The sequence below is a fragment of the Trematomus bernacchii genome, unplaced genomic scaffold (genome assembly GCF_902827165.1).
Source record: "Trematomus bernacchii unplaced genomic scaffold, fTreBer1.1, whole genome shotgun sequence".
Taxonomy (NCBI): Eukaryota; Metazoa; Chordata; class Actinopteri; order Perciformes; family Nototheniidae; genus Trematomus; species Trematomus bernacchii.
The window spans coordinates 3,547,806-3,569,515 of NW_022987685.1; the positions used below are offsets into that span (position 1 = coordinate 3,547,806).

At 38.8% G+C, this 21,710-nt stretch overlaps 1 protein-coding gene across 2 annotated transcripts in view; it reads left to right on the top strand.

Moving 5' to 3' along the window:
- Window positions 1-230: 230 nt before the first annotated feature.
- The window catches only part of kcnip4 (Kv channel interacting protein 4), a 57,551-nt gene continuing 36,071 nt past the window's right edge, over window positions 231-21,710 (top strand). Inside the window, exon 1 of one of the 2 annotated variants that reach the window (XM_034136463.1) lies at window positions 231-400. In XM_034136463.1, coding sequence (XP_033992354.1) covers window positions 343-400 — 58 coding nt within the window. In that variant the 5' untranslated portion in view covers window positions 231-342. Of the gene's footprint in view, window positions 401-16,066; window positions 16,180-21,710 lie in introns of those variants that run through there. The other variant, XM_034136462.1, reaches the window with a different exon arrangement.

Here is a 21,710-nt window from a genome sequence, read left to right on the forward strand (position 1 = left end):
TGTTGCAGTCTCAATTAATATAGGTGCTCAACTGGTACAAAGTAGCGTCTGCAGGCACAGATCAGATAGCGAGCGCTCACTTCAAAGCGGGAAAACAGATGGGAGGGGGGCGCTGGGGAGCATGCGCGTCAAAATTCAAAACTCAACGCATGTTTTCCTCCCACTTCTCTTCCTCCTCCTGCTGCCCACATAGCCCTGCTGGATAAAAAGGAGAGTTTCAGACCGGAGACTTCATTCTTCATGTGAGGCTTTCACTGTCAAGCCGTCCCGGTGTTATAGTGAGTGTGAAGTGAAATATAGCAGGACTTCCAGATCGCTGAGTGAGAAAGTGTGAAAGGCATCATGGGGGCTTTAATGGTCATCTTCTCTCTGCAGCCCAAACAAAGACGCAAGACAACAGGTAGGAAGGGAGGAGATGCTTTAATTGCATGCATTTTCCAACAGTCAGCAGCTTAACTGAATGCCTAAGAAGAAAGGTTATCGCCTTTTTAGAACATGTATTTAGTCTTTTTGTAAGTTGTGCTTCAGTCGGTGGAATTGTTGCTAAAATATGAGCACTGAAAATGTCTTCTCTGTGTTTGACATTGTCCTGCATTTGTCTTTATGTGTTTTGGACTCATGTTTCCTCTTTAATCGACTGTTTTCTCTACATTTCCAAAACCAGCAGTCCATGAAATAGACTTGCAATCGCCCACATTTAGTAAACATTTCGCTCTGAATTCCACAAAAACGCTCGGCATTTTCCATTTGCTTTCCTGATAATTGGTTTGACAGGGGCAGTACACACTCGCAGCATGCCACATCGACACACACTCTTATGTTACATCACTGTCTCCCTGTGATTATGTGCTGATCAGAGCTTGTCACCGCAACAAAAGAAGAACAAGTCTGCTCTGTCTTCATGAAACAACAATGTAATATTTAGTAGGCGGCCGTCGGACAGTGACTGTTCAAGGTTATATTTAGTTGTGTAGTTAAGACAGACACTTAAAGTATAGTAAGTCATGTTTTACTGGGGAGTGGGCTTGAAAGCAAAACAAATGAGGGTCTAAATCACACAGAGCGGGCACTATGTTGCACTGTAAACACATTTCACAGGGACCTAGAAAGGGAAACATGGGATCCAGTCTTGCAGGGGATAATGTATGGACTTTCCCATAATGCCATGCTAAGCAGGTAGAATCTTGTTTAAGAAATGTAGGATAGCACAGCAGTAAGTTGATCATTTCATAATACGTTGCAGTTTAAAGTTATAAGAGAAGCAGATTGGACATTCAAATTCCTTGTAGTTTTTGAAAAAAAATTATGTCATACACAAAAAAAAGACCTTTGGAAATTGTTTTATTCCAACATGTGTTTGGAAGAGGTTAGATTTACATTTGATCATTTTCATTTTCAAACATTATGTTTCTCTTTCAAAATGTGAAAAAGGGGGGGTTTGGGTGGAGTCAGCTGATATTCAGGGCCGAGTCTTAGGTTTAACTATTGAGGTGCAAAAATGTATGATTTTGGTCCAGATGACGTAATCATATTATTTTTTCAAATTTAATTGGCATATGAATGCAGATAAATAAATACAAATAATATAACAGATTGTGCATTCATATGCAGACATCTGTTTATAGAAGACTAGCTGTGGACTAATCAACAGACTATAAATAAAATGATGAAAAAACAACAACAGAACATTTCCTGTCATCAAAAACACAAGTTTCACAAAACAATAATGCACTTTGGAAGACTCTTTTTTTGTGTATTTCTTTCATAGTTTAGTCTGCTTAGGGTTGAAGCAGTCATTTCAGGCTCTTGGAAATGCTGATTGACATGTTTTGCATTTCGTTTCATGAAAAATCTAATCAAATTTTGAGGGCCATTTTGTCCAATCCTGTAGTACTTTGTTTGACAAAAGGAAGGGTTTTTTAGATGAGAACAAAATAATCAAATATGCGCAGTGTGAGAGACATGAGTGCTCCTCCACACCACTCTAACACACTCCATTATTTCCCATCGCCTCTCTCATCTACATGAGAAGAGATGATGGTGTGTTACCCAGAGGAACTTTAGCCTGAAACTCTTTTCACACTCTGAGTGTTTGAAATGTCCCTCACATAAGAGACGTGTCAGTCATGATGTGTTCAGCCTCCATGCTTTCTGTCAATATTATTTAGTTGTTCGTGTTGTCGGGAGCTGTTATGAGCAGTGTGTGTAGGCGTGAGCAAGGTACACTCGGAAGCAAAACATTAAATGTGACTCAGAATACCAACTGGTAAATGATTGTGTTTGTGCCTGTCAGTCACCGAAGAGGACAAAACCTTGAACATGCCCGATTTATAGAACAAAAACACCGCTGGTTATTGTTATGAAGCTGAGGTTTGTTTTCTGGTGATGATTCCTCGTGACATTAACAAGAAGAAGTGATGGAGATGTTCGGTGTCTTGTGTTTACAGAACTGAGAGCAGATTTTAATGTAAGGGATACAACATGAAAAACACATTCAGAGCTGACATTTATACTCTTTAAATGATCTGTGAAAGAGATGCCCTGAGCTGAGAATAATGACAGCAGAGATTTGTGTTTTAACTTTCCCTTCTTCTTCTTTAGTATGAAAAAGACTAAGACTTTACGTTTGTACTGTAGGGACTTGCAATATCCAAATAGCAGTAAGCGCAATATTTTGCAAAATGTGCAAAAATATTGTGAACTGCAGAGAAGTCCTGGACTACAAACGGTATTCTACAAACTTACAAAAGATCTTTGTTTGGTACAGATCCTCTAAAAAGTCACACCATGTTCACTTTATAATATTTGTTCATTTGTAATGTTTAAGAAATAAACATTCCCTCTAATATCGCGAATCTTTTTGCAATTGTGGTGTCGACATTTTTTTATTTTTTTTAATTGTGCAGCCCTAATGTAATGTATGCATAGAAAATCTCCATTCAAAACACATAACTACTGTGAAAACAGACAGTACAGCAAATCCTCTTCAAATGGATGTCATTAAATGTTTCCAGCCCATCTGTCACATGCAGCACTTTCCTCAGAACCGGTCAGAAGTGACAGGTGGTGTCGTGCTGAGATCTCAGAGAACATTTGGCATGCTCTCGCTTCTTCAGCACTCTCCTCTCACCTCAGGTGTCTATTGATCCCAATCACGAGCCAATGAGAAGTTCTTTTAGGACTTGTGTATAAATCCTTTTTATACAAGTATGGCACTTTAATTACAGGACGTAAATGTTCTTTATGATAACTCTGAGCTTCTACAGACTGAGGAGCAGCACTTTGTTGAAGAACAGTCATTGTTTTTCAGAGGAGAGCTTATTCGTTGAAGTCATTTTTTTATGCAAACGTCTTTTAAATGCTGTTTTCAGCCTCTCAAATATTGACATATTTTGTTTTTCTCAGTTTTAAATCATATTAAAGTGCATATCTTTGTATTTTGGAATGATAAAACAAGACCTTTAGGACATCTCCATGGACTTAGACCAACCTTTGATGGCAATTTTCCACTATTTGCTGACATTTAATGCACCAAACTAGGGCTGTGCGATTATGGCAAAAATCATAATCACGATTATTTGGGTCAATAATTGATATCACGATTATTAAATACGATTATTCATTGACTTCAATTTATTGAACTTTAAAACAAATACAAATAATAATTTGAACAGTATCTTTTTAAAGGTGGGGTAGGTAAGTTTGAGAAACCGGCTCGAGATCGCTAGAATTTGAAAATACACAACCGGAGAAAATCTGCCACTTCCTCACAGAGCCCCTCCTCCAACACACACAAACGCACACATGATCAATGAGGGCACGAGATAAGTTTGTGCACAGATGGAAGGCTGACAGGCAGGTAGGCCATCCAGTTATTTTAGCCGGGCCGGCTCAGATGATTGGTCGTGCTTTTTACAGTACTACGGCTTCCACAGATGATATTTTGTTATGGATTTTTTGTCAAAGCACTTCAGATATTCATTGCTATCGGGATGTTAAGAGCATTCCATGGAATATAACAAAAAGTGCATCTCGAGACGGTTTCTCAAACTTACCTACCCTACCTTTAACTGTTGATTACCCTGAACGTATAATTCAACTGAAAAACCAATACAAAAATACAACAAATATTTTGGAGCGCACTTCCACAAGCTACTAAACATATATAAATATGATAAATACAAATAAATTAGACTAAAATAAATTAGATCAAATATGTTGCAGTGCACTGTCACAACCTAGCAAAGCTAAATAATTGTTGTTTTCGTAATTGTGGCAGGCCAAAATCGTAATTGCAATTAAAATACGATTAATTGCACAGCCCTAGTCCACTGTATCTTCGGGCTCTGCCTCTTCATCTGGGAGCTTGGTGAGGAACGTCTCAGCTGTTCAACTTCTCGCTGAAGAGCTGCGCTCTTGTCTTTCTCAAACTGCAGCTCTTTTGAGAGCTTAGCTTGAGTGACAATATGCGCCACTTTGAGCTCCTCAAAATCCTCCCGAAGAACCGTCTTCTTCTTCTCCCGGAGACAATTGCTCTGGATAGCTGCAATCCTGGAGCTGCTGACGTCGTCTTGGTTACAGCTCCTCTTCAGCCTGTCCAGCTCTTTATGCATAGACCTACTTCTCTTGGTGTGCATCAGCTTGAGGGATTTCTCCTGACCTAACTGCAATGTAGTCTGGTCCAGTTCTTCCTGTGCCTCCTTCTTGCTGTTGAGGATCTCTTGGTTGACGCACTTCTGACGAGCCAGCTCTCGTTTAGCCTCCTCCAGTGCTCTGCTGAGTCTTGAGTTAGCATCAAAACTGTTAGCAGGCTCGTGCTTGAGCATATTGTTCTGCTCTCTGTGTGAGTTCTGCACGGTGTGGGGGCCCAGGGCCATCCTATGGGTTCTCCCTCGCTCCATCTTTAGCAGGTAGAATATTTCCTTGCTTTGTGTGTGGATGAAGTCTGTCACTGGTGTGTCTCTGCTAAAGATGTGTCAGGTCACTCTGAAGAAAAGTTGTTTGTGCTGACTCAGAGCCTGGGTCCTATTTGCTAACTATTTTGGAATGACCTGTGATGTCATGATGATGTCACGAGCAGATAAAAGCACTTGGAACATCTGATGTCATCGGAACACTGCCAACATTTTATAATGACATGAGGCTCATCTCAATACCCCTCCTCGACTCAAATTGATCAAGACACGCCATGTTGAAGGACGTCCCAATACTTGAAATGCACACGGAGGAGGCGAGGAGGGGTGAGGGAGGAGACGAAAGGGAGGATACATGAGAGCAGACTACCGGAAGTGTTTTCACTACTCGCGTATAAAAGCCCCGCCCCCACCTTCACAGCTGGTCGATTTCAACACAGGAAAACGGAGAACTGGTAGAATGAGTGGAAAAGCGTCACATAAATGTCTAAGTGGTCACAGCTCCGTGGGAATTATTATGTGCAATTCATTTCTTAAGGTTATACCATAGACTGTATATATAAATGGACGTAGGGTCCGTGACGTCACCCATAGGATTCTGCAGAGTTGCCGAGAAGCCCTTAGTAGGCGGAGTCGGCCACTAACGGCTCGACAGTGACGTCTGAGTCTAACTCCCGCCTGCTACATCCTGCTCCAAATAAGGGCAAAGAGGCGGAGCCGAGGCGGGACCTTCTGCCTCCAGCTGGGAAGTAACAGAGCTAGCTCAAGCTAAGAAGCTAAGCTAACATGCTTCCCCATCAGCACACTGCCGTCACATTTTACGTTTCTAAGGTAAGCGGACATGAAACTATTCAGCAAAACTATAAATAATAATCTAAGTTATTGAGTTTTTAGCATTATACTTCAGAATCTTAAAATCCCTTAACGTTTGTATGCAATGTGCTAAATGCAACACTGGAATCAAGCAAATATTAATATGTTTGCATGACATTAGTTATTTATATTTTGCTATCACTTAATTATACGTTTAATACATTTAAGTTAAGCTAAGGTGCATGTGATGGTAGCTAGTTAGTGCTCTTACCTGTGAGGCCTCCTCCAAACAGCATTATAACCAGACTGTATCATTACAACTATAAGTACCAGTTCTAGATCCTTGACTTTAGACAAACAATTCAAAAGACAAAATGTATTTAAAGACCAATCTTTATTTGAAGGTGCCTCTTAACCTGGGATATTAGTTATACAGTAATAGTATTGACAATCTAAAAAAACTGAGCAACTCAACAGTCAACTTTATATTTCTTATTGTCTAAAGCATTTATTATTTTCATTTTCCCCTCTCATATTCAGTGTGGACGGATTGAGACAGCGTGGTGTCCAGAGAGCTGCAGAGACTTCAGGGAGAAACCTCCGTGTGATGGACGTCCTGTCTGTTGGTTTGGCCGGAGAGGACTGAGGGTCTTTCCTCAGCGAGGAGGACCAGGCCTGATGGAGGAGCCCATGCATAGCTGATACCACCTGATCAGGCCTAGTCTGTCACTTTATTTGACTAAATGTGTTTACTTATACATTTAATAGGTTTACACCTTCTGTCCATATGTGCTTTTTTATTTAAAACATGTTTGATTAACTTTTGGTTCAGATTTCAATAAATTGAATTTGTATTTGCACTCCTTTTGTCCATTATTCTTACTGAAAATGTTAGATTACACATTCACATCCGACTGAAGATTGGCCCCCATTTATTTGCGTTGCAAACTCTGCGGTACAAGGTACATGTTGTGAAGCTCATAAAGTGAGGCAAATAGAATTAATCAGCTGATGGAGTGTAGATGTGGAAATAGGTGCATTCGATCAGCTGACTTCACAATAAAAGTAGTTTCTTAGTGAATGTCCTGTACTGGTCTTAACATCTCATAACAATAGCTTTTAATTTTCCTATTGGATGTTCTTCTTGACCCTCAGAGAAGGAGAAAATGTTGAGTCGTGTCTTTCAGGCATGTCCTTTCCTAACAAAAATTACAGGAAACATAAAACATATTATTGCAGAACAAGTGTGTTATTTATGAAAGAGGTGTGCTTGTGTTTAGGGGCTGTAGATATAATTATTTTGTAATTGTAATGTTTTATTTTATTTCAACAGTGAGCTACAAAGACAATCAGATTATGAATGAACAGTATGAAATTCATCAACATTGAAATATATTTTATTATCAAAATAATATTTAACTGTTATCAAAACTTAGTGCAACTGTAGAAGCTTGCTCTGTTCTCTCACTGAAATCATAACTTTTACCACGTTTTTTACAGACAATATTGAGAGATAAATAGCAGTTGTCACTAATATCTTTGCCTTCAATACCTTAAATTAGAAAGCTGACAGTCATATTGCTTGTTAACATCTAAATGTAACCCTTTGCATGGAAAAAACCCTCAACTTCACTGATGTGTAGGTGATCTAGTATTTAGTATTGTTTAATGGAATGTATATCAGTGTATTAAAGTCAATACTTCATTTATTTAAACCAATATCTTTCTTGATTCTTTGTACAGTATGAAAAAAGAGTATTTGTACCTGTGCTGAAGTTCACTGCTGTGAGGAGTCCAGTTCTGTCTCTCACTCTCTGGTCCATCCTGTCTGCATCACCTGGAAACTTTAAACAAACAGATATATATGTAAAGAACCATGTGTACAAACAATATAACTTATTCTCTTCTGTTGAACATGTTGGATTGTGTATTGTCCGAGTCAGGGTTCTTTTTATTTTACTGTAACTTTGGAAGTTGTGTTACCAATGCTGTTGTGTTACTGTTTATTTGATACCAATTTGGTAATGCACATTTCCTGCTGAAATACATGCATACCAAGTTACTGCGTGGCACTTTGGTTTTGATAAAACAGTGTAGTTCCACTATATAAACGTTACATTCATAATCAAACGAGACAATCTGCAAGATAATGAGCTATTTGTTGTTATTTTTAATGCTTGTCCTTCACACGTTAATCAAATAAAATAAGTACCGATACATAGCAGAACAATTGTGGCGATGTTCAGCTTAATAAGCCTTGTTCAACATAATTTATTTAGCTAATACTACAGCGGGCTGCAGGCGAACCAAGTCTGCGTTTCGCTGCATTCCTTGATCTCCAGTTATAATGCCGGACTCCGCCGCCGGCCGAAGCTAACGGAGCCGCCGGGACGCGCTAGCGAGCTAGCCCCCTGCGGCTCCGTTAGCTTCGGCCGGCGTGGACTCCGGCGGCCACCACTGGGATAATTGGGTCCCCTTTTAACATTTGCTCCCGTTTAGCATTATGGGTGTCACAGCCATATACTATAAAAGGCTGAATCATAAACTAAACTGTATATATATATATATACACATGTATAAAGGGTTACGTCCTTAGCTGGCTAATAAGCTACATAATAAGCTACATAACAAGCTAAACTAACAAGCACACAAACACCTGCTAACGGGATTAACATGTATAATATTATCATTTTACTCACCGAAAAAAGCTGAGAGTAGACTTCTTGGAAGGTCTGTTAGTACATTCAAGCGCACAGCACTACATTTCAATTGTCTGGTATTTGTAACAATATTCCCTAAAAGGCACAATCACCACGAACACGGCTAAAGGGTCAAGTACAGCAACTACAACTAACTAACGTTGTAGCCTAGCAGAGTGGACAAATTGCTGTTAGCTGACAGTGAGGCACGTACCTGTCCATCAAAGTGACCACGCCCTAATTTATGCAAAAACTTTAAGACCTAATATAAATAAAAGGGTCGTGTTAGAAAACAATTCACTCACAGATCCATAATCATGAAGGTGGAATCTAACTATATTCATAATAATATTTATTGGATCCATAGGTAGAAACATGTTTTTTTAGGCTGTGAAATTGGGCATTTTAACATGGGGCTCTATGGAAATTGCTCCTTTCTGCAGTCAGCGCCTATCGGCCAATATATGAACTGCAGTTTGTGGCACTTCCGCATTGGCGTCCCGGCTCTTCCCCAGAGTTTGCCGCTTGGGTTATACTAACAATTGAAGTCCTGTTTAATGATCTTGAACGTCACTAAAACATAGCTATTAAGAAAGCTATTTCATAAATGGCTAGATCTTGATAAATAACAATTATTTTATAGTTTTGTGTTAAAATATTCGGTAGTTAAATTATTTAAAATTCACAATTTATGTTCAGAGTAGAACATAAATTAATGCAAGAGAATGTTGCAAGACTAATGCAAGAGAGGTTAACTATATACAAGTAAAACAGAATCATTTATATTCTAAAAGAGACACATATCACTAGGATGAGACTAAAAATGACCTCAAAGAAAGACAAAGTGACCAAAAAGAGTGAAAACATTGCCATAATGATACTTATAATAACCGCAAACAGCCATAATAAGTTACCAAAATGAGACACAAGGAACCAAAAAAGTGTAAAAATGTCAATAAAATGGGAGAAAAAAAATTACTTAAAGGTCCCATGTCATGCTTTTCTGGTTATTACCCATCCCCTTGTGTTATGTAGGTTTTTCTGCATGTAAACGGTCTGCAGAGTCACAAACCCTCAAAGTACACCCTGTAGCGAGTAAACTCTAACACAGAAAAGACCTGTCTATGCTGCCCCAGAACGCCTCGTTGGACATTTCTCTTTTTCTTCCTGGTCACAGTGACCAAATGGACCAATCTGTGGAGCTCCTCACACAGACACACTCACTCAGCCTTATCTTTTCTCAGGCTGTGAGTGTGTGGCACCAGTAATCCAGCTCACACTGTCCGCTCCTCGAGCCTCAAAGGGCGGAGCAGCGAGCCCCGCAACGTCCCGCCAACACGGCACCCAGACCCCACGCAGTCATCTGTTTGTCATTACTGGTGTCATTTCCTGGTTGCTAACTAACGCCATGGTAATACATAATCACTGTTAAATGTTCCGCTGTAACGGTGGTGGACTCATCAGAACAGAGTGGGCGAGCTGACCAATCAGAGCACAGTGGGCTGACAGGGAGGGTGGGGGGGGGGCAGGAGCTCCAACAAGCCGTGTAGGACAGAGAGTGAATACACATACTATACAGAGATGCTGTTTGAGAAACCAATGTGAGTTTGGAACATTGAACAATGTAAATCTATTCTAGTAGACCTCAACAATGGAATTATGATCAGTAGAAATGGCCATGACATGGGACCTTTAAGTCATCAATAGACCCAACACAAGTGGATTTGTTGTCAAGGACAATTTAACTACAGAAAAACATGTTATTTTTATGTATGCTTCATTGACTCTTTATTTTTGAGTAATTCTTCAGAAAAACATGTCTTCTTCCATATCGTCCAGGATTGTAGGAGTCCACACCATTGATAAGTTGTAGCCCAACATGCTTCATATTTAAAAATGCGGTACAAATGAATCCATAGTCTCACCATGGAAAATTATCTTGAAATGAAATAGATTCTTTCCCTCATTAGTTGGACAATGAGACTGATTGTGTGTGTTATGTAAAAGTCTTCAGATATATGAAAAGCAAACGTACAAAGGCTGTTCTTACATAAGGGAGGGGTCAACTACATTTCTCGCTTCCCTCTGCGTTTCTTTTATCATCAGCAACATGTAATCTCAGCTTTGTTCAAAGTCGTTGTGTCATTACACTGTGCTCAGTTTGATAAATTAGCATTTAAATTGAAAATCTGCTCCAGCTTTCAGGCTGCAAGCTTGCTTAGGGTTTCCCTCAGTTGGTGTGCAGTTTGTTCTGTGAAATAATCCCTGGATCCCCACAGGGCGCACTGACCAGTATCAGGAGGGGGGGTGGGGGGGCTTCCTCAGATCTTTGTAATGATTAGCTTCCTGCTCAGAGGAGGATCCAGGTGCAGAAAGTGGGATTAGATAGACTGACTGTTGGTCAGAGCAGCACATCGTGACATCTGCTTGTAAAAACACGATACAAATCTATAAATGTAATGCAATCTACAGGATCTCCAGGTCAGTTCAGGAGAGATTTGTGACACAACCTCTCTCCTGAAGATCCTGTTGAGCCCAGTCCAAAACATTTTGTAGTTCTTTGCCATAAATAATAACTACAATGATGAGAGGGTAGCCTGTTCTAGCTAACTGCTGTCGGTGACGTAATTTTGAAATAGCCGCATTAGATCAATGGGGAAATGTTGATATTAAAACTATCCATAACTGTTATTTCTATATTATAGCATCAATCATTCTTGCTTAAATGAAAATAAAAGGGGCCAGTTAACGTATAGCAACACTCAATTTGTGCAAAGTTGACTCGATGCAAACCCTGGGGATTTTAAGAAATGTCAGCAACAGAGAATCAAAGCTCTACTGCAAACCAGGAATATTCATAACCATTTGTTTTTGTTCATAACATTAACTGTTTTCGAAGAGACCACTAAGTGAAAGGTATGATGTAACACAACATATGGCCAATATTGTAATGCACTAATAATACAAATAATCTTTGAAAAGAGTGGAAACTGGAAACTGATTCAATTCGGAGCTTTTGTTAATTCTTGCAGTTTCCACTTGATGGCAGCAGAATCAAACAGACAAGCATCTTGCTGTAAAGAAATTAAAAAAGGGACAGTAATGTATTTTAAAGGCTCCTTGACTAAAATGCAATACATTTCACATACACTTTGAAATTGTCATTTTCTGTAGGATGGAAAAGGTCCTGTTAGGTTGTCATTTGTCAAAGTTCCCTCAGATTATTCTAAATAACTATTTAGCAATATTTCACTCCTCATGTAAAACCCTGCAGGCTCTAATATTGTTATTCAAACAATGAGCATGTTTGATGTTATTGCATGTGAACACTTCGAATTGTGTTCTCCTTCTATGAAAATATCTGAACATGTTGAGTGCAAACTCACTGCATCACCAAGATCCATTACTGGCAATTTAACAAGACCCTGACAACATTAGCTGCAATGAAGCATATTATTTGAAGTCGACAGGCCACGCGGGCTTTCATGTGTAATTTCTCCAAACAAATGGAACACATTAATTTGTTTGAACGCCATGCTGCAGCTTGTCTGGGGATGGGAATTCAATTGTGACTTAATTTAAGTTAACGTACATAAACACATTTTACCCTCTGTTGTGTTTATTTATTTACATAAAGAGATTTTTACTGCTGGTCTACTATTCACATCAGCAAACACTTTGATTTAAACAGGCATACATATAAGGAGGAGACATACAGAGGGACTGCGAATGGATAGCTCAAAGCTAAATCTGGCATATTTACACTTGGCACATCTCATGTTTTAAGTGTTCATTAATGTGCAATGTCCCTGCCAAATAAATGAAAAAAAAAAAAAAGATAGTGTAGTGGCTCACTGTGAATACTTGGGAGGTTTGCACAACCAGAACAATCCTATTGATTTTAAGCTTCATGCTTATAGAGGAGATATTATAGTTAGCAATGGTTATTTATTCTCTAAAAAACAAACCTCTTATTGAAAAATAGAACACTGAAATGTGTGCTTTTTACTAAAACAGGAGGAAGTTGCTGGGAATATTTTACAAATAAATTGGTTCAGCAACAGGTTGCATTAAGTAAAACTAAATGCTCATGTTCATAGTTTTAAAGGTGCAAGACTACAAGCACAAATAATACTTTTTTTTAATTAATTGAGTCATCTAGGGACAATGAGCGCAAACAATATGGCACCCACTTTTGTTTTCACATATAAATATATAATAAATTAAATAATAACATTTGTGCATAATTATAATCATCATAATTATCATAATTCCCAATGGGTATTAATGACTTAACAACATATTTAATTTTAGACTGCTCATTAAAGGTGGGGTAGGTAATTTTGGAGAAACCAGCTCGAGTGCGCTAGAATTTGAAAATACACAGCCGGAAAAAATCTGCCACTTCCTTACAGAGCCCCTCCTCCAACACACACGAACGTGACCAATGAGGGCACGAGATAAGTTTGTGCACAGATGGAAGGCTGACAGGCAGGTAGGCCATCCAGTTACTTTAGCCGGGCAGGCTAAAATGATTGGTCGTGCTTTTTACAGTATTACGGCTTCCACAGATGACATTTTGTTATGGATTTTTTGTCAAAGCACTTAAGATATTCATTGCTATCGGGATGTTAAGAGCATTCCATGGAATATAACAAAAAGTGTATCTCGAGCCGGTTTCTCAAACTTACCTACCCCACCTTTAAGTATAATACACTGATTTATTCTCACATAAGACAATTAATAAAACATACATTTAAAAAAAGCATAATTAATCTACAATTATATTATTTTACTGAGAATTGTAAAGAATAATTTATGTAGAAGAGTATGTGTAGTATATTCAGGCTACACCTTTTCAGTTAGTATAAACTTTCTTTGTGTTTCAAATTTCAAACTTATGTATTGGTTAATTTGAGATGAATAAGTTGAAAATGACCAAAAATAAGCTTTAACTGAATTAAACATCAGTGAAATCAACCTAACATAGAATAAGCAGCAGAGCAGTGAGAATTTCTGATATATATAATTATAATACATTCTATTCCTCCTGCAGCAGTGTGCAGGTGCAGCAGAACTTCTCTCAGTGCATGCTCCATCTTCATCCAGCACCACCATGCTCCACACACTGCCAATTACCTTCATCACACTGATTGATACAGAACACTGTGTACTGATGATATGCACAGAACTCTGATTATTTTCATTAGCATTAGCCACGGGCCCTGATTGCACCCTGAGTAAAGTTGGGAGGTGATTGCAGAGCAGATGCTGGAAAGTTGCTGTGAGGGTAGGCAAGGTTCTGAAAGCAGGAACACACATATCAGAGATAAAGCAAAAAGCTGTTTCAAATTACTACACAACTCTTGAAATGATATTCCTCTCTGTAAAGCTATATATATAATCCTAGCACACCCTATCCACATATTGATACATCTTTACAGTATTTATTTTTAAATTAACTGTGTTTAGTTGTACATTCTGTTAAATATTATTCTGTCTACATGTACATAGCTGACTTATTCCTGCATTTTACTTGCATTTTTTTATTACACTTTTTTAAGTCCTAATTGTTTTATGTGTTAAGTATATTGTATGTTGCACTGTTGTCAGCTACTGTGACTCAGGCCTTTTGTTTTTGTAACATACAGAAAAACCTTTGAATTGATTTAGATTTTAAACCTTGTTATCACCTTTACAACTCTCCAGGACACACACACACACACACACACACACACACACACACACACACACACACACACACACACACACACACACACACACACACACACACACACACACACACACACACACACACACACACACACACACACACACACACACACACACACACACACACTTACTTGTGGGGCTCTATATTTGTCCCTGTCTGAGATAAGTAAAGCAGAGTAACTGATAGTGGGCTAAATGAGCCTCACAGAGGTTGTTTCCATGGTGACTGTCCAAACAATGACGTGTGTGGAGATAAATGGAGGATTATCTTCCTGTGTGTGTGACAGGCTGGTGGATAACATAAATATGGCAGATGCTATTTGCACCCGGGTGTCCGTAGCTAACAATGCTATGTACACCCGGGTGTCCATAGGTAACAATGATATTTACACCCGTGTCTGTAGCTAACAATGGTATTTACACCCGGGTGTCTGTAGCTAACAATGCTATGTACACCCGGGTGTCCATAGGTAACAATGATATTTACACCGGGTGTCTGTAGCTAACAATGATATTTACACCCGGGTGTCCGTATAACAATGCTATTTACACCCGGGTGTCCGTAGGTAACAATGATATTTACACCGGGTGTCTGTAGCTAACAATGTTATTTACACCCGGGTGTCTGTAGCTAACAATGTTATTTACACCGGGTGTCTGTAGCTAACAATGTTATTTACACCCTGGTGTCCGTAGGTAACAATGCTATTTACACCCGGGCTACACATTAGATACTGTTTTGGATGTATAGGTATTTATGGAAATGTTTCTTTGATAACTTCATTCCCTTGTGCTGCTGGGTCAAATTGTAATTCCCCTATGGTGGATGTATAAAGACACATCTTATCTTAAGCACTCTAGCTGTTTACACCCGGGTGTTGTACTGTATGCATCTCTTCTTGCTCTTTCTGCGATTGCTTGGTAAGGTTACCTGAACATCAGGGACAAAACACACCTGTGCTATATTGTGAACATGGCTGTAAGGTAATAAATGTCCCACAGACCCCCCTGATGAAAAGGGGTTAATTAATCTGCCCAACAGTCGGAAAGAAGTTATGAGACGTGATGAATTTTAGTATGTTTATTTACAAAATACCACAACAGTAAACAGTGACTAACAAATCTATTATGTAATTGTGCCCCAATCAGTCTATTTAATATGTAGCCCCTGAGGCTCTTCATGTGGTCTTGCTGGACGCTGGCAGGATCTGCGTCTTTTATTCTGAAAGACACAATTACACATTTATTTACAATATTCAGTAGAAATTCATTTTACAAATGATTTCATGCCCCACCCTTGTGTGGCTTTAAACAAACACATTGACTCAATAAAAAGGCACTTGAAAAATCTGTGCTTTTAAAAACAGTACTTTCACAAAAAGGCAGCAGCTTCAGCCATCCTGCTGTTTGCCAACCGGGACGATGTTTGAAGGAAAAAGCTAACGTTAGGCTATAAAGGGTATACAAGCACGGTCACATGACTTCACGTCACCACCGCTAAGCTAAAGTCTGCTAATGGGGGAGTCTATGTTAGGAGTTAACTAAATGCTAATAGGTGAGTGTTTGAGTAATTACAGTTAGTACATTTAGGATTTTTTTATTTTGTATCCTTCCCATTGTAAGAAAAAAAGCAAAGATCTGTGACTTTAGTGCTTCCCCATCACTACACCATCTCTCGCACTCCATCATTTATCTTCCTCTTCGTCACAGTGACGGGGTTCATCCCTCCTCTTCCCTTCCTTGCTTCTGCTTTCCAATCTCTCCTCACGCCCCTCCTTCTTTTCACCTCCTCACACTTCTCCCCCCCCCCCCCTCCGTCCCTCCGTCCCTCACTCTCTGAATGTGTCCCAGGCTCTCCTCATTAGACAGGTGCAGGTTTTTGGAGTTTAACGGCCCCCCCCCCCCCCCCGACATGTTGACCATGAACGTGGAGGGTCTGGAGATGATTGCGGTGCTGGTGGTGGTGGTGCTGTTTGTGAAGGTGTTGGAACGCTTTGGTTTGTTAGCAGACGGTTATGACGGTAAGGAAACTCCTTCAGTGTTTGGAAGGGATTTCTCTTTTTTCCTACAAGTAGAAATCAGCCACTTGTTGTTGCACAGGTTTAAAAGCATAGACTGAAGTTTGTTCAGATTCTGAGTCATCATCTGTTTATGTGTAAAGACAAAGTGCATGTCAAGATGATTATTTGTGATTCACGGCCCCATCACATATTTGTATTTTCCTGGTTAAGTTATCTGAGTAAAAGGCAAGATTGATTCCTTTGGAAAATATCCAAACGATACGTCATGCAATACTAAATATTAAAAAGGCAGTAGTTTGTCAAATTGTCTTGAATACTTAATTATTTTCTGATGTTGCTGCACGGTTCTTGAGAAGTGTGTCATTCTGTAAGGTCACATGATCCGTCTGTCACTCTAACAGAAGACTTTGCAGCTGTCTCATTTCATAAGTTTCATTTGTGCATGATTCAAATGTTGCTAATTGGCTCAATTGTTGTGATGTCTCATGCATATTATAAATGATCAGCTTTTAGTCCTTTTGTGTTTGACTTTTATGTTTCTCTATCACAACTCAAGCTTCTATTCTACATCAAATATTCTTTACAGCAGCTTGAGACTTTGATGATTGGCTTATTGAATTGAATTAGATGTAAAAGCGTGCATCAGCTGCGGGTTGGCTAACTGGTTTATCCTGATGAGAGACAGATGAGGACTGAATGTAATTCTGCAGCAGATGGACAGAGACGTGATGGCATTTGATTTTCTCCTCTGAATCAAAAGATTGGAATTAAAAAGAGATTAGTGAGTGTCACCTTCTGAAATGAGGAAACTGGAGAGATATTGAGTTAGTTGTCAAGGAGTGAGGAAGTTGGTCTTGTTTTTAAAGTTTGTCACTCTTCAGTAGTTATGCAGAGATTTAAATGCTGCATATTAAAGCAGTTAAAGATGGTTCTTGCTTCATGATTTGACTTTGTTTTGAATTTCACATGTGTTTAATATAAGTGTAACATGAGCACACTGGAGATTTGTCAGGCTGCGAGACGATAAGATGCTCATTATTTCCTCAAATGTGTGAAACTAATATACAGTGGTGGGGTCTCTATGGCACTGAAGACCACCTGTTCTTTATATCATCAATCTGTTTCCCTTATGGCAAGGTAAAATAGGTCGAGATCATTTGGAAATTAAATATTTACCTTATTTACTTGCATTTATAATACTTACTTCATGTAAGAAGTGAATTGTTTTCTTTTAAAATGTGCAGCTTTGGTTTTCCCAGTAGTGGTGTGATACTATTTTCTTTATGTAAAGTCCCTGACAACTTTTTTGTTGACGCGCACTCACATTCACGCTCTGGATTGTGAAAATCTTCATTCGAGTCCTTGTACTGTTTATGTGAGGACAATCTTGAATGCGGTTTGATTTTGAAAAGTTTCAATCAAATAAGTCATGAGACATGTGCATTAAAAAATGTCTGATTAATGTCTGATTACATCTTAATAAATCAGTACATTATACTCACCCTTCTTATTAAACGCGCTGGTTCTTTTATTAAATGAATAATGCTTTTTTGAACTATTGATCAATTTGAAATGGTACTATTTAAATACTTTTAATAAAGAATAAGGCATGCATAAGGCTGCAATTTGGTGTTAGTCTATGCTATGCTGCAGTATGTCTGTATTTCTCAAAGCCTCTTTTGAACTTATACAATTGTGGTGAAAGAAATTGTATTTTCAGTTGTAACTAAACATGCCAGCTACATGTATGTTGCGTACTGTGGCACATTATCCACCCTTTGTTATGGTTTTACTCTAAACCCCTGCTGGAGGGTTAGTGTGTTCTCAGGATCAGGATATACATTGTGTGTGCCTTTGACTCAGCATGTTTCTCTGAAGCAGTACATACAAAGCTGTGGTTCCACCTCGCTCACAGTGTTCTGTCATTAAATAGTGAAGGTGAAGATTATACATGCTCAGGGACACGTATGAGAGGAGGATTTAGGCTGTGCATGGCTTCAACAATACTCGTCACAGTTATCACAAAAAAGCACATGCTTTGGTTTCATATGAACTTCATATGTTCTATTGTCATTGAACTTGGAGTTAATAGTGTTTGCATCTTAAATATCTTTGCTGAGAAAGTGGCTTTTTGCATGTGGGGGCTTTAAGAGACACATACAGTACTAAAGCTGAGAGAAAGCACATGAAGAGTCTTATTGTTTGGTACCTTATCTTGAGCATAACTTTAAGACATGTGTTGGATTTGTATTTGTATAATGTGCTGTTGTTTATATGAATACTGAAACAACCTACAACAAGACTTTTGAAAGGTGGAGAAACTGCCAAAGTAGACAACACAAGGCTGAGACAAACATTGATATTCCCTCTGTTATCGGAACAAAAAACTCCAGCATGAATAGAGGATCGGAGAACATTAAAAGATCAGGATATTAAAAAAAGAGAAAACTTTAGCAAACAGAGTTATTAAAAGGGCCAGCAGAGGGAACCAACGCGTTCTGATATAAGCAAAGCCATGTTTTTACCAACAGCATGAATAAAGACAATGTGCAGATAAATACCATAAAAGGACCAAAGTCTTCGAATAGTTTCCACTGCCCTCTGATATTAATACATATTTGATCAACAGTGCTTACAATACATCTATTGCACACATTGACAGAACCAACTAACCACGCACATTTTTTTCAAGAAGTGCAAACTCATTATAAAAAAAGTGTAAAGAGAAATGCAAATCATACAATACATTGATATGAAGTCGCAGAAAGGATGGCAGCATGTGTTAGATCTTTGTTTAGCACAGTTTATCTTTCAGCATTATTCAAGTCTAAAATCTAGAAACGGGAAGGTTTCGGGAAGCCTGTGCATCATTGTGTTATTAAATGCAATGCTCATTCATCTGGCTTAGTAACCTGTCTCTTTTTTAATATGTGTACTCTAATTCCTATTCATGTAAGCAAAGCTAATTCGCTCTTTATTGCCTCCTTCTGACATGCGAATCACATTAGTTGCACATTATTGAGTGAAGCTGTATTTAAAAACTCCACAATTGATTATAAAAGTTGATAATAGCCCGCAGTGTCAGACAGGTATTTCAGGCAGAACGATGCGCCTCGTAGCTTTGCTCTGAATTAAACACTGTGTGAGGTGTTAGCTGTACACTGTCATCAATCACAGCATTCACAAGGGAGCCGTGATATTCAGATCCATACGCACGCTGCTGTGATTATGTTCTGCTCTCTCTGCAGGCAGTGTGTTAAAGGCCAGGCTGTGTTCTGTCTTGATTGGAAAACATTTGAGCTGTTTATTATTGATTATACAACCTGTGCAATTACACTGCCCCCCCACCCCCCCACCTCATTATTCACTTCCCTGGCTTTGCATTTACACATTTTTTAGGTCACTGAATACAAAAGCTAATCAAAAAGACTTTAACATAAATGCTTCAAAACAATAGCAAGCATGTTTAAAAATATTTTTTTTACTGAGGAACTATAGCATATATATCACAAGACAAGTATTGTTTTGTGTCACCGGACTCTCCTTGTTTCTGCTGGCTTGGAAACGATCTTATTTTAATTGCAATGAGGATACATGCATTTATTCGAAGCATAGTTCACTGGTATTTGATAAAATCATACAAAATTGTCATTTGTTATAAATGTTTTGGCTAAAATAAGTTATTGGGAAGTTGTATTAGCTCTACTGTACAGGTGTGCATGTTTGGTACTAATAAGCACAAGGTTGTGCAAAATGTAGACTTTTGCCTTTAGACTCTCACATTATTTATCCTACTTCCAATACATTACAGCCTGATTGTGTGCCACGCAACAACACGTTTTATTGTTGTAAGGTAACTTTTCTTACTGGTATTACTGAATATTAAACTATAGTTTCTGTATTTCTATGATGAAAAATGATAAGAAACTGTCAAATGTGTTATCAGCCCTTACTAAGTGATTGGATGTCATGCCTTACACGCTATATCGCAAGTCTATAAAGAAAATAATAATAATATTAAATTACAACCTTTTTTCATTTACATGTTTTTTGTATTTAAAGCTCCCATGTCATGCTTTTCCGGTTATTACCCGTCCCCTTGTGTGTTATGAAGGTTTTTATGCATGTAAACGGTGTGCAGAGTCAAAACCCTCAAAGTACACCCTGTAGCGAGTAAAACTCTAACACAGAAAATACCTCACCAAAACGCCTCGTTGGAGATACGTCACTGCCCATTTGATTCTTCCGGGTACCGCCTGATGTCATGCGGTACCCGGAACGAAATGGACCAATCCCGAAGAGCTATGGCCACACCAGCAGCGGCGTGTTCCTCCAGAGGTTCGAAGAACCGGCATTTCACAGACGAAAGCTTCCAAAACATTGCCCAGTTTGAGGCCGGATATGCACAGCTTGTTTGGACCGTTTGGAGCAGGGGAAGATCCGGGTACACAACCTGTAAGTTTGCATTGTTATTTGTGTATTTATCAAACAAGACTGTTTAAATGTGTAAACTGTGTTGGACTGCTAAGCCATTGACACAGTGCTAACTGTGCTAACTAAGTTGCTAGAGTTTCCATATATCAACTCTAAAATCAGCAGATGGCCTTGCATACATATATCTCATAGCAGGAGAATGTCTGCATTCACACACAAAATACCTATTGACAGTATACTCCGGGTGATTTGCCGTGCGGTCAGTCGCGAAACGTAATTACATTATAGCTGGCGCAGCGTGTATGCAACCGATCTAACACACGGAGCTAGAGCTAGGTTTGGTCGGAAAAACATTTTTGTGATGCTACGTTGCTAGCGTTTAAATATATCAACTACAATGTCAGCAGATGGCCTTACATGTTTGTCATGGCAGGAGAATGTCTGCAGTCACACACACGGAATACTCATACAGTATACTCCGGGTGATTTACCGTACATTGTGACAGTACATATACTGCATGTATAGCTAACGAGGCTAGCTGTATGCTAGCGCAAAACAATGTATTCATGCAAGTTACATTGTATGACCGAACGTAGCAGAATACCCGTATACGATTGCAATTATAAACACGTTATTGCTAGCCTAATATGAACCACTAGCTTTTGTTCATAGTAGTTTTATTACACTGCATTATAGTTGCCTTTCCTCCAAGCTAACGTTCATATCGTGTTAGCTACCAAGGTAAACAAAGCTAGGTTAGCATATTAGCAGGCAAGCTGTTCATTACACTCCTACCACAACTACTACTAACGAATCTAAAACAACTAAGTTTCTCTAATATTTTGTGATTTGCATTTGATTTCGTCCAGCCAGATCCTGGCGGACAATCCATGACGGGGACGGGACTTCTACTACTACTGAGGCCTCGTGCTAAAAGGCACCGGCTGTGCGCAGGCAAGATGTGAGGAGGAATGGATGATATACCGTGTATATATGTATATTTATGTTCATTTTGTACATTTCTAAAAATAAAGTTTAATGGAAATACTTAGTAGGCCTATCCTTTCTTCCCTGAATTATTTGTTCCTATAACATA